Consider the following 13,292-nt stretch of genomic DNA (forward strand, 5'->3'; position numbering starts at 1 on the left):
GTTTCTTCATCATTCGCCGGAGGGTTTGGTGTTATTACAGGTTCTTTATCTTCCATATTTGCTTCTTCGCTGCGCTTGGGTACAGATTCGTTCGAATCATAGACCACACCCTTAAGTTGAATTTTAGCCATCGAGTTAGGCAGGATTTAGGGTTTGTCTTGATGGAGTTAGAAGGCTAAATTATGTAATATATAGTACGGGAATTGAAGAAAGGGAAGTTGAAGAAGGAGCAGTTACAAAATCGAGCAAGTGTCGTTTCAAGGGGGAAGTTACAGAATTATCGGAAGAGAGAAGGAAGTGGAGATAGTTCGGGGAAGATGATGAGAGAAAGGGGAGAACAAAATTTGATTTTCGTTTTTAAGGTTATGTTTGGTTTTCAAAATTAAATTCGTTTGGTTCGGTTTTCTTAACCCAATTTTCGGTTTACCAATTTCAATTTCCTGATTTTTGATTTCAAATTAAATAAAGTTTTTTTTTTTAATAAATTTTATTTTATCCGGATATTCAGGTCGAACATAAAATAGAAGGGTTTAATCCAGGTATTTTCGTGATTTTTGAGACATATAAGAATAAAAATATAATTAACCAGGTTTTTGTTAATAAATTTAATTCGAAAATAAAATTGTTTTTGGGGACGCAGCTTTTTAGCCAACTTTTTCTCCACTTATGGTTTTTCAGCTTCGCACTCACTCCTTCACCTTCCCTTATAAAGTCTTGTTGAGTTCGATCTTTTCCTAGAGAGGCAGAGACCATTCAATTCAATTCAGCTCGATTTTGATAAAAAAATATCGTCAAGCTAGATACTTTGGAGCAAATTCGGCTTAAACCAAAGAGAGTTGAATTGTGATGGAGAATCAGATCCTTTTACTTGAAGGTGAGACTGACAATTTCAATGGCGTTACCGTTACCATAGAGGAACCCATGGATGCTGAGGTTTTCACCGAAAGGCTTAAGGCTTCGCTTTCGCATTGGAGAGAAGAGGTATTTTACCACAATCCCACTTTCAGATTTCATTCTATAATAAAGTTTCTCCTTTTCTTATTGTGAGCTCTTAAGGGTCTGAAATCATATGAAAGTCTTCGTTTTTTTTTTTTTGTGTTAATTTGCAGGGAAAGAAGGGAATTTGGATAAAGCTGCCTCTTAAATTTGCTAATCTTGTAGAGCCTGCAGTTAGTGTAAGAGGGTTTGATAATGATTGATTGGTATCTTAGTGTTTTTGGTAAGAGGTTCGTTGGATATGATGTTTGTGTTTTGGTGATTATTATTCTTCGGGAAGGGTTTAGATATCACCACGCTGAGCCTGATTACTTGATGGTTGTATCTTGGCTCTCTCACACTGATGATACCATCCCAGCCAATGCTTCTCATGTTGTTGGTGTCGGTGCTTTGGTCATCAACAAGAATACTAAAGAGGTAAAAGACCTATTAATTCACTCCCTTGTTTGAATCTCTTATGGGACTCAAGAAGACCAGAATAACAATTAAATGAATAATAATATGTTTGTTTATGAAAACATTTCTTCAATGGGCGCAGGTTCTCGTTGTCCAAGAAAAGAGTGGTTATTTCAAAGACAAAAATGTGTGGAAGCTGCCTACCGGTGTTGTCAACGAGGTGAGTTACATCGATTTTCTTAAGAAAATAACTCTTAGCTAGGACTGAATGATAGTCTTATATCTAAAGCTAGGACTGAATGTAGATGTAGTAAGTCGGTTAGAGAGCAATTAGTGAGCGCTTGGCTTGTAAATGGTCTTAAGCATATTGTCTAGGGGAGTTGAGAGTTTCTTATTTTTTCAGTCTATCTTGGTGGTGATTTGGAGAATAAAACAAGTTTTGACAGCTTCTGTTCGACGCTGAACCTTAAAAGTGTTTACAATAACTCAGATCAATTTTTTACATCATAAATTCTGTTCACGACTTGGCTAGTCAGCTTGGTATATATATTTGCGATAGTATCAAACATTTGTCCCTGGAAAGAGAATTGATGATCAAGTTTGAAATTAAAAGGAGAATGGCAGAAATGAAGTTGTGTTCGTTTTATTTTTCTTGCTGCTTCTAATTAAAACATTCCAAATCCACAGGGTGAGGATATCTGCACTGGAGTAGCTAGGGAAGTGCAAGAAGAAACTGGTGTATATATCCTGCTTTCAGAAACAAATTTATCTATTTTAACGATCTTTTACTTTCCATTTTATTCTAAAATCTGTGTTTCGTTTCCATTGGACGTTTTTATTTCAGATTATTGCAGATTTTGTTGAAGTGTTGTCTTTCAGGTAAATTATGTTTCATTGCCTTGGAAAACATTTGATCTAGCTTACCCCATCAGTTCTATATTGATTTACTCTTGTGTACTCGTAGGCAAAGCCACAAATCATTCTTGAAAAAGAAATCGGATCTGTTTTTCCTTTGTGTCTTAAGTCCACGCTCCTACGAAATCACTGAACAAAAATCTGAGATTTTGCAAGCTAAGGTATTATAACTTCTTTCACTGTTGATGAGCCAAGAAAATGTTTAAGTTACCGTCACCTGAGCTGGTTGGTATATATCGTTTTTCACCTACAGTGGATGCCGATCCAAGAATATGTAGACCAACCATGGAACCAGAAGAACGAGATGTTCAAGTTCATGGCTAACATTTGCCAAAAGAAGTGCGAGGAAGAATACTTGGGATTCTCCACCGTGGAAACTATCACAGGATCTGGTAAAAAGAGCTTTATGTACTGCAATGCTGATCACGCCAATCGCCTTCAAGAATTGCGTAACCAAGCCTCCTCTTCTCTCTGATAACATTCTCATCCGATCCGATTCTGTTTGATATCGGCATTTGTGTTTGTCCTGTGTGTTTCTTTCTTCTACTTACAAGCTTTCTTAGACAATGCATCCTTTGGCATTGTCTTGTAATCTATTTACAGTGATGCTTTCATTCTCACAAAAACATCTACCCTTAACCGGTTTTAAATTCTCAGCTCTGTTTCATGTTATTTCCGGTTTAGTCCAGCTGAATTCGAGTTCCCGGGCTTTATTTGCTGTTCATTTGAAATTTAAAGTCAACAAGATCGATCTTACATGTAATTGTAAAGTGCACACGAATGTTATTCTCTTTTATTTGAACGTTTCAAATACACACGAGTGGTTTTTTTACTTTTCAAGGAACTTTTGAAAAAAGTTGTGAATATGTTGATTGATCTCGTCAGGGCTTTCCTCATGGAGGAAATGTCCCAATCCGTTGAGCACGACGGTTTCATCGAGCAATGGTACGTCTCTCTTAAACCCGCCACCGTGAATGTATTCCTTAGCTCCCGGCGAATTGTACGTCAAATCTTGATCTCCGACTATGAACTTCACCGGTACACTGATCTTAGCACCGGTCCACGGTGCAGTCAGCTCCCAATTTCTGTTATAAAAATCAAACCAAATTTAGACCGATTGGTTAAATCTGTGATTTAACTTATTAAACCGGGGAAATATGCGTACCGGTCAATGTTGCGGTAGTAGTTGATTGGTCCAGTGAAGCCTTTCTTGTCGTACTTGTTGACGTAATAGTGGAGGTCTTCTTGTGCTAACCACGGTGGTAACGCAGACGCTGCGTTTTCTGAGCGTTTGAATAGTTTGGGTTTTGGGAGGTAAAGCGGGCCAGGCGTTTTGTAGGTGAGGAACTTTTTCAACACATTCTCTGTTCCCAACTTTTTGAACTCTGCTTCTATCTCTCCAGGTTTCTAAATTACAAAAATAATCACTCATATACATTTATTCTTTTACATGTACTGTAGATTTATATAGTCCTTTAAATGATAGAATTCTAAAATCCACTTTTCATTAACCAAACTAGAATTTTCCCTAATTTTTATTCAGTTTTAATTTTTACTAATTTATAGAGTTATTAATTTATAAAGATTAATTGAGTTAAAATTTAAATTTAGAACAAAAAAAATTATTAACTAATCGAGTTTATTAATTTATCGAATATTAATTTATAGAGTTTCTACTTTGATCCGGTTTTATATTTCGGTTTCATCGTGATAGTCATCACAGACGGATCTGGTTTACTTTAGTTTGATTTGGTTATTATGGTTTGAGACTTGAGTAAACAAAAACTAAATTTACTTTTGGTCAACATAGCTCGTTTCCTAAATTCCTAATCCAGTCATTCATTTTTAATTTTGTTTTTGTATCCCTTAATTAATTATACTGACCACAACGAAAACTTATTAGACGATGTTGGTTTGGGTTTGTTCGATTTGGTTTGATACAAGTCTTATCTTTGAAACCAATCCAAATGAAAAAACATTAGGGCAAAAAAATAAACTATTAATTACCTGAAACCTGCAGATGTAATAATCGTCACCAAAGACATGTCTCAACGTCGGAACCGGAACTCGATCTGGATTCCTCGGAGAAAACACAACGCTCATGTTGACCAAAGCCTTGACTTTCTCCGGTCGGTACTGACACAACTGCCACGCAATCATCGCTCCCCAGTCATGACCCACCACAAAAACCGCCTCGTCTCCGCTCGTCGTCACGGCGTCGATATGTGCCACCAAGTCTCCGACCACGTTTAAGTAAGCGTACTCCTCCACTTTCTCCGGCGCGTCTGTGTCACCGTACCCTCGAAGATCCGGCGCGATGGTACGGTACCCTAAGGAGGAAAGCGCAGCCATCTGGTGCCGCCACGTGTACCAAAGCTCAGGGAATCCGTGGATGAAGAGGATGATCGGGTCTCCTCCTGATCCGGAGATCTCTGCGTAGTGCATGTTTATGCCGTTAACCTTGAGTGTTTTGTGTTCTACGCCGTCGAGTTTTGACATCTTCACGGTGGTTGGTTTCTCTGGTGGGTTTGATTGGTTTTGAGGGAATGTGGGAGATTGAGTCGTTGGCTCTGGTTTTTTCCCGAGAAAATGAAGGAAATGGTTTAGGGATCTACACAAGAACATGAAGGTTTTTTTACTTTTGCGTTGTTTGTGTTTGGTTGGTTGTGGTAAGGCTATAAGGCTCATGCCACATTTTAAAGATAAGGAACAAAAGGTTTTATCAAATGTATCGCGAGGAATAAAGTAGGAGAGGACATATGCATTATTGCGTACGAAAAGTTATCAAAATTATTGTCTTCATTGTTTTAAACGATGGACATGTATTCAGTCGATTTCTTACAAGATAAAAAAATAAAAAATTTAACCAATGTGAAACTTGCAGCATCCTCGTTTTCGAATCTCGCAATTAAAATTATTGGAATCTCTTTGAGTGGGCATAACATTACATTGGAATAGTAAACTCGTAGGTGTGAACGTATCTATTAAGAGATATTAGGTTTATTGGGCCTTGTATAGTTAGTTATTAGAATTATTAGAGTAATTTGTCCCACATTGCTAGTTTCTAACTTAAGGTGATGTACTTGTATATATATGTGCCTTTAGGCTGATGAATAAATTACTTCCGAAAATTACTTTGACATGGTATCAGAGCCTAAGACTACATAAAGTTTTGGTCTAGCTCTTGAATCAGAGCCTAAGGCTACATAAAGTTTTAGTCTAGCTCTTGATTCAAATTCTTGTTTATAAGTTGTGGTTTATTGGAAAAAGCAAAGCAACGAGGTCTTGCTTTTTTGTTTTGGTGAACTCGGACCGACGAGGTTCGGGATTTCTGTAGAGCCATAAGGGCTTGGGATTTCTTTATTCGGTGGAGAAACCTGAGGAATTTCTCTATTTTTTTAGAAAATATGAGATTTCAGAATCGAAGAATTAAGTGTTCTTATTGTTCGAAGTATGGTCATGATGTGAGATCATGTTATCAGGTATATGGATATCCAGATTGGTGGCTGGAGAAGTATGGAAAACCTACGGAACATGTGTCACACACTGAAAAACGTGCGTTACACACAGAGGCGTCACAGGTTGATCCTCAGGCTGTGTCAGGGCTCAAAAAAGATCAATGGCATAAGCTTGTTCGATGGTTTGATTCGAGATTAGAGATAGCAAATCGTGTGAGTGATAACACCTATACAGATGAGTGGATTATTGATAGTGGTGCATCGCACCATATGACGGGTACGTTAAGTGGTATGTTTGATGTGCATAAAGTCTCACCATGTTTAGTGGGTCTGCCTAATGGAAATGTTGTGGTTGCTGATAGAGAAGGAAGTGTGGCATTGACGGAGAAGTTAACTTTGACGCATGTGCTTATTGTTAAGGAACTCAAGTGTAATCTCATCTCTGTGTCACAGATTATTGATGCAATGAATTGCATTGTGTTGTTCTCCAAGCAAATGTGTCGGATACAGGATCTTGCTTTGCAAATTCTGATTGCAGTGGGTGAAAGAAAAGATGGATTGTATTTTCTTCAAGGTATTCAGAAGACCGTGAATGTGGCGAAGGTCAGTAAGTTGGGGTCTTTGGAACTTTGGCATAAAAGGATGGGACATGCTTCTGAAAAGGTTATTAGGAGATTGCCAGAAGTGGATCAAAAGAGTGTTAGTGTTTCTGATTGCGATGTCTGTTTCCGAGCAAAGCAGTGTCGGAATGTATTTCCTGTGAGTACAGAGAAAAGCAAAGAATGCTTTGAGATGATTCATTGTGATTTGTGGGGGCCATATCGAACACAGAGCGTGTGTGGATCCTCTTATTTTTTAACTATCGTGGATGATTATTCTAGAGCTGTGTGGGTTTTTCTTCTTGCTGATAAAACACAAGTTCAGAAAACAATGGTAGATTTCTTTGCTCTCATTCAGCGTCAGTTTGAGAAACATGTAAAAATCGTGCGAAGTGATAATGGTAGTGAATTCATGGGTATGAAGGAGTATTTTCGTACATCAGGGATAATTCATCAAACTTCGTGTGTGGGAACTCCTCAACAAAATGGTAGAGTAGAGCGAAAACATCAACATATATTGAATGTCGCACGAGCGTTGAGGTTTCAGACAAATTTACCAATAGAACTTTGGAGTTATTGTGCTTTGAGTGCTGCGTATCTAATCAATCGTACGCCTTCTGTTGTTACACAATGGTAAGAGTCCTTATGAAATCATCTTTGGAAAAGCTCCTGCTTATAGTGAGATACGAGTTTTTGGATGTTTAGCGTATGCTCACAATTAGAAACGTCATGGAGATAAATTTGCGAGTAGAAGCAGAAAATGTGTATTTTTGGGATACCCTTATGCAAAGAAGGGATGGAACTTATTTGACTTGGAGACACATGAAATCTTTGTTTCTCGGGATGTCACTTTTATTGAGGAACGATTCCCATATTTGGAGCTAAAAAATGCACAGGTGGATGAGCCTTCTAATTCTAATCAAATGAAGTTATATGTGGATGATAATGTTGGATTTGACGATATAGAACCTGCCTTGACAAGTGAAATTATACAACCTCTCACAAGAGATACAATGGCACAGACTCAGGTTGTGTCAGACAAGGTTGCAGAAGAAGAAAGACAGACTATAGGAAACGAAATACGCGATATCTTAGGAATTACAGCGCCACAAACTGAACCTGCATCGGTTACACAGTCTGAGATTGTGCAACCTGCTTTAGTGACAGAACCTGCATCGGTTACACAGTCTGAGAATGTGCAGCCTGCTTTAGTAACAGAACCTGCATCGGTGACACAGGCTGAAACTGTGCAACAGCCTGCATCAACAGAAACTTTGGGACGAGGAATGAGAAAGAAAGAATCTTCTGTCAAGCTACGCGACTATGTGTGCAATACGACATTTACAATGAATACTTCCACTGTGAGTCAGGAGTTGAGTAATGATTATGGTATTGAGAATTATGTGAATTGTGAAAGGTTCTCTGTGTCACACTAGGCATTTCTGTGTAGTATAACTGAAGGAGTTGTGCCGAAAAGTTTTGCTGAAGCCATGAAGGATCCGCGATGGAGAGAAGCTATGAGACTCGAGATTGAGGCCCAAGAACGAAATCAAACATGGTTGATTGAACAATTACCACCAGGTAAGCATGTGATTGAGTGTAAATGGGTTTATACAATCAAGTATAATGCAGATGGCTCCATTGAAAGGTATAAGGCACGACTCGTGGCATATGGCAATCGTCAAAAAGAAGGGATTGATTATTCTGATACATTTGCTACTGTAGCAAAGATGAGCACAGTTCGATTGGTTCTTCAAGTTGCCGCTGGGAAAAATTGGGAGCTACATCAGATGGATGTGCACAATGCGTTTCTTCATGGAGATTTGGATGAAGAGGTCTTTATGAGGGTACCTCAGGGTTTTGGTGCTTCTAAGAAGGGTATGGTTTGCCGTTTGCGCAAGTCGCTGTATGGTTTGAAACAAGCTCCACGATGTTGGTTCGCGAAACTTTCGAAGGCACTTTTGGGGTACGGTTTTACACAGAGTAAGGCTGATTACTCTCTTTTCTCATTAGTTCGTGATAAAGTTCACTTGCACGTTCTAGTGTATGTGGATGATCTTGTGGTGACAGGAAGCTCTCCTGAGGTGATACAAAAGTTTAAAACATATTTAAGCAATTGCTTTCATATGAAGGATCTAGGAAAATTGAAATATTTTCTTGGATTGGAAGTTGCAAGAAATGCAGAGGGTATATACTTATCACAGAGAAAGTATGCTCTGGATATTATTGCTGATGTCAGTTTGCTTGGTGGTAGGCCTGTAGAGTTTCCGATGGAGCAAAATCATCAGTTGGGAAAGTCGACGACAAAGATTTTGACTGATCCAGAGAAGTAGCGGAGACTGGTTGGAAGGTTGATTTACTTGGCTGCGACTAGACCAGATCTTGCCTACTCAGTTCACATCTTATCTCAATTTATGAATGAGCCTAGAGAAGATCATTGAATGGCTGCATTGAGAGTTGTTCGTTACTTGAAAGGGTGCCCGGGAATAGGAATTTTGTTGAAATCTGATTGTAATTTTCATCTTACAGCTTGGTGTGATTCAGATTGGGCTGGATGTCCAATCACGAGGAGATCTTTGAGTGGATGGTTGATACAATTGGGAAATTCTCCTGTGTCATGGAAGTCAAAGAAGCAAGATGTTGTATCATGCTCTTCAACTGAAGCAGAGTATCGAGCTATGGTTTTTGCATTGAAGGAGTTGAAGTGGTTAAAGAGTGTGTTGTTAACGATGGGTATTGCACATTCTGGTCCAATGGATTTATATTGTGACAGCCAGTCTACGCTTCATATTGCAGCTAATCCTGTGTTTCATGAGAGAACGAAGCATGTGGAGATTGATTGTCATTTCATTCGAGACGATATACAGGCTGGAATTGTTCAGACCCAACATGTTTCTACTACTCAACAGTTGGCGGATATCTTCACTAAAACACTTGGAGGACGTCCGTTCAAAGGAATTTTGTGCAAGTTGGGCATTCGAGATCTCCATGCTCCAATTTGAGGGGGGGTATTAAGAGATATTAGGTTTATTGGGCCTTGTATAGTTAGTTATTAGAATTATTAGAGTAATTTGTCCCATATTGCTAGTTTCTAACTTAAGGTTGACCAATGTATTTGTATATATATGTGCCTTTAGGCTGATGAATAAATTACTTCCGAAAATTACTTTGACAGTATCAAAAGAGTATTCTTTATTTTGCTTGATGGTTACATAGTGGTATCACTACGTTTTTGCTCAAGTCATTCACTTTTCTTCCAATGCTAGCTTACTGCATTTATGTGTCAACCGGAGAGAATCAATACGTATTCTCTTTTCTTTTTATCATGTATGAATATACACGGGCAGAACGAAATAATACGTATCAATACGATAAAATACGTATTCTTATATATTTCTTAATTTCTTTTATATAAAATATCAATATAAACGGACCAAACGAAATAATATCCAAGTATATAGTGATAGATATTAGATAGTGAAATTAATTACATAAACCTATATATGATGAAAACCTTATGATAAATGGTCTAGCTCGGCAAAAAAATTACGTTTAGATCTATAATGAGTTCTACATTTTAAAAAATTATATATGCGCTTGGTGAAAGTCGGACATCGATCAGTTATTATTTATTAATATAGTTAAAAGTTGAAAACTGGCGATGATTAATGTTGTTATTTACATGGTTTATGGTTATCAAGTAATTATATGAATATACTTTGTTTTTGTTTTCCGGTCAAGACAAAACATGTGATGGTACGTATTATACGGCTATAAACAAAACTCGAATTTTGTGATTATACAAAGACTAAAAGTATGATGACTTGATGAGCATCAGAGCACATGTGTTGTAAATTTTATATATGCTTGACAGAAACATAAGATGGTGTCTTAAAAAAAAAAATCATAACAAAAAAAACAAGGTTAGAAGAGATTTTGGGATGAACTATATATAGAATGTAATTTTCCAAGAAAAAAGATTCATTAACAAAGACGGCATATATATAATAAAAACTAGATGTTTACATTGGAGGTTTCGTAAATCTCTTTTTTTTTTAACACTGATCTATTATTCTATTACAAATTATGAGAACTATTACATCGGTAATTTAACAACGGACAAGTATCCCGCCTGCAAATACGCCAAACGAATCTCCATGCATCACGTTGAAAACCTCCTGTAAGCTTGTCTCCATTAATCTGCAAATTAATAATAAATCGCACCTTCCGGGACTCGAAACCCAGATCTCTTGGTGTAGAAGCATTAAAGACCCATTAACCACAAGGCTAAAACCATCATTATCTGGGGTTCCAATCTGGATTTCTTACCTTTTTTAATTATTTAATTAATGTTTAAAGTCCAAATAGTATAAGAGTCAGCTCTTATTTGGGATCTTTAAGAACCAGTTCTTAAAAACAGGTGTTTCAAAATCATTCGCCAGACAATTTTCTCAACCATTTCTTCATTTCTTCTACCACTTTTCTCCGGCGAAATCATCGTGAAACCCCTTTGATTGTTACTCTTTCATTCATCTCATAAACTTCTATAATCTACTTCCAACAATGGCGTTCTCCTCTTGTCAAAAATTCTATCATTTTTCTATCTCCCAAGCCACAAGTCTAACTCACCTATTCCTCTCTCTCAATCTCGCTCCTCCTTCTTCCTTTATCCTTTGCTTTGCCTCACTCCGCCGTTCTCGCTTCCCAGACGTCAAGCTTCTGGACTCTCTCTGTAGGCAGCCCGAAAATTCCGCTGCTCTCCGCCTCTTCAATTTGGCCTCCAAGCATCCCAATTTCTCCTCTGATTCCGCTTCGTACTCCGCTGCTAAGTTTTTTTTTTTGTTTTTAAGAAACTCATTTAAAGGTTTACCAATAAACCATATAAAAATATTAGATTTCTTAATAAGATTTCTCACTCAAATTTATTAATAAAAAATTACTAAGAAACTTAATAGAGTTTTCACCGATAATGATGCTCTAAGGAAGCTTCCACAGGTTTCGTAAATCTCTCTCTCTCTATGATATTAAAGTATCGAAAAAGATGGATAGATCAAAGATAACTAAATTTACTCACTCACCAAAAGGATTTATATGATCTCACGTAAACATATGACTAAATTAAGCTTTTATACGTTCCATTCGAAATAATTGATGTCACTTGTGAGAAACAAATATGGCTGATGTACGGAGTGTTAGCATTATACCGAAGAAGGTTGCAACAACAATTCGCTGCGGCGAGAACAGTTGATAATCGGGAGGAGAGATATGAAGAGGATCACAGTTTTCCTAACCGCAACTGTTTTGATGCTCCTAGTGTGCTACCGTTGGGAATCTCCCATCCAGCCGCAGCTTCTCGGTTTTTCCGCGTTTACGTCGCTGCAGCCGATCCCGACCAAACAAGACTCTAACAAAACCAATCTCGTTAAGTAACATATATACATTCATCTACTACATAACATTTTTGGGATTCTCAAACGCAAATTGCGCGCGTTTATTTTTGAAGGGTCTAATTCTCAATTTGCGTTTCTTTTAGCTCATCTAAATTTGATATTTCGGCAGTATGAATCAAAACATAAGAGAAGTTTGGAAGATATCATGAGAGAAGCAGCGACAGAGGAGAAAACGGTTATAATAACTTTCTTAATCCGGGCCTGGGCTGAGCCAAACTCCATATTCGACTTGTTTATCGAAAGTTTTCACGTCGGCCAAGGGACTAAGCGGTTGCTCCGTCACCTTGTGGTGATATGTCTAGACGAGAAAGCCTACTCACGGTGCTTGAAAGTCTATCCCCACCGTTGCTACTTCTTGAAGACCGCCGGAGTTGATTTCTCCGGCCAGAAGAACTACATGACGCAAGATTATCTCAAATTGATGTGGCGTCGTATTGAGTTCTTGGGCTCTCTCTTGAAGCTCGGATATAGCTTCATCTCCACGGTATCTATCTATATATTTCACGTGAATATTTAGAAATTATTAACTTTTCAACTCAAAAATCATGAGTGGATGACTTTTTATTCTTTGAGGTTTTAACCATAGCGCTAATTAATTATGGTGAAATAAAACATAGGTCCAAATTGGTAGTCTTGAAATTTGATTAGATATATATTGTACCTATTTTTTTATGTTAATTGTTCTTGAAATTGGAAAATAGGACATGGATATAATGTGGCTTCGAGATCCATTTCCTCGTCTATTCTCAAAAGGAGATTTCCAAGTCTCTTGTGACAGCTACAATGGCAACTCTATGGACAAGAGAAACGTCGTCAACACCGGTTTCTATTTCGTCCAAGCCAACCAACGAACTGTCAAGTTCTACAATTACTGGTACGGTTCAAGGTCGAGATTCGGAGGCAAGAAAGATCAGGACGTGTTCAACAAGATCAAACACGACCGTTATATCACGAAAAAACTTGGGCTTACGATAAGGTTTCTCGATACGGTTTACTTCCGAGGATTCTGTCAAATGAGTCGTGAGATGAACAAAGTAATCACTATGCATGCCAATTGTTGTTTTGGTCTACAGAACAAGATTTTTGATTTGAGACAAGTGCTTGAGGATTGGAACGCTTACATATCTGCGGCTGGGACAGTCGATGGCCGGAAAATGAGATGGCGATCACCGGATCATTGCTGGGGAAGAGTGAAAAAAACTAAGAAGACAAGGGTTTAGTGATCGATGCAAGAAAAGATTACATCAATCTCTTTTTTTTTTTTTTATTGGAAGCTAAAGATTCCAAATGAAGCAAAAGTTAAGTCCTTGCAACAAAACCGATTTATACACTAAAATATAATATTGGACTATATATATGAAAATGCATCTTAAGGTTCTTGAAAAAATTGATTGACGAAAAAAAGTTCAAGAACAAATTAACATTCTCGATTGACTGCTGCTAATTAGATTGGATACAACTCAAGAAAAGTAGTAGAA

General features: G+C 37.7%; 3 protein-coding genes across 3 annotated transcripts; 2 read left to right on the top strand and 1 right to left on the bottom strand.

Annotated features, from left to right (window-relative positions):
- The first annotated feature begins 741 nt into the window (after positions 1–741).
- Positions 742–2,963, top strand: LOC18028884 (nudix hydrolase 7). The gene is made up of 8 exons (XM_024148806.1): positions 742–981; positions 1,110–1,175; positions 1,273–1,413; positions 1,535–1,612; positions 2,080–2,130; positions 2,237–2,271; positions 2,357–2,468; positions 2,561–2,963. Exons 1-8 carry the CDS (start codon positions 847–849, stop codon positions 2,780–2,782), a joined length of 840 nt encoding a protein of 279 aa, XP_024004574.1. The 5' UTR covers positions 742–846; the 3' UTR covers positions 2,783–2,963.
- A 110-nt stretch (positions 2,964–3,073) lies between these two features.
- On the bottom strand, positions 3,074–4,958 carry LOC18028885 (epoxide hydrolase A). The gene is made up of 3 exons (XM_006414524.2): positions 4,315–4,958; positions 3,473–3,714; positions 3,074–3,392 (listed from the first exon to the last, which is right to left on the bottom strand). Exons 1-3 carry the CDS (start codon positions 4,930–4,932, stop codon positions 3,137–3,139), a joined length of 1,116 nt encoding a protein of 371 aa, XP_006414587.1. The 5' UTR covers positions 4,933–4,958; the 3' UTR covers positions 3,074–3,136.
- Positions 4,959–11,544: 6,586 nt separating this feature from the next.
- Positions 11,545–13,046, top strand: LOC18028289 (uncharacterized protein At4g15970). The gene is made up of 3 exons (XM_006414525.2): positions 11,545–11,730; positions 11,924–12,298; positions 12,516–13,046. Exons 1-3 carry the CDS (start codon positions 11,545–11,547, stop codon positions 13,032–13,034), a joined length of 1,080 nt encoding a protein of 359 aa, XP_006414588.2. The 3' UTR covers positions 13,035–13,046.
- Positions 13,047–13,292: the final 246 nt, after the last annotated feature.

Source organism: Eutrema salsugineum, unplaced genomic scaffold, assembly GCF_000478725.1.
Source record: "Eutrema salsugineum unplaced genomic scaffold, Eutsalg1_0 scaffold_1, whole genome shotgun sequence".
Taxonomy (NCBI): domain Eukaryota; kingdom Viridiplantae; phylum Streptophyta; class Magnoliopsida; order Brassicales; family Brassicaceae; genus Eutrema; species Eutrema salsugineum.

Bases quoted from the DNA above. Each gene is read 5' to 3' on its own strand.
- LOC18028884 (XM_024148806.1), top strand. From the start codon at position 847: ATGGAGAATCAGATCCTTTTACTTGAAGGTGAGACTGACAATTTCAAT. The intron at 982-1,109 runs GTATTTTACCAC...GTTAATTTGCAG, and splicing joins TTTCGCATTGGAGAGAAGAG to GGAAAGAAGGGAATTTGGAT. The intron at 2,131-2,236 runs GTATATATCCTG...TTTTTATTTCAG, and splicing joins AAGTGCAAGAAGAAACTGGT to ATTATTGCAGATTTTGTTGA.
- LOC18028289 (XM_006414525.2), top strand. From the start codon at position 11,545: ATGTACGGAGTGTTAGCATTATACCGAAGAAGGTTGCAACAACAATTC. The intron at 11,731-11,923 runs GTTTACGTCGCT...ATATTTCGGCAG, and splicing joins CAGCTTCTCGGTTTTTCCGC to TATGAATCAAAACATAAGAG. The intron at 12,299-12,515 runs GTATCTATCTAT...ATTGGAAAATAG, and splicing joins GATATAGCTTCATCTCCACG to GACATGGATATAATGTGGCT.
- LOC18028885 (XM_006414524.2), bottom strand. From the start codon at position 4,932: ATGTTCTTGTGTAGATCCCTAAACCATTTCCTTCATTTTCTCGGGAAA. The intron at 3,715-4,314 runs GTAATTAATAGT...TTTGTAATTTAG, and splicing joins ATTACATCTGCAGGTTTCAG to AAACCTGGAGAGATAGAAGC. The intron at 3,393-3,472 runs GTACGCATATTT...TTTTTATAACAG, and splicing joins TACTACCGCAACATTGACCG to AAATTGGGAGCTGACTGCAC.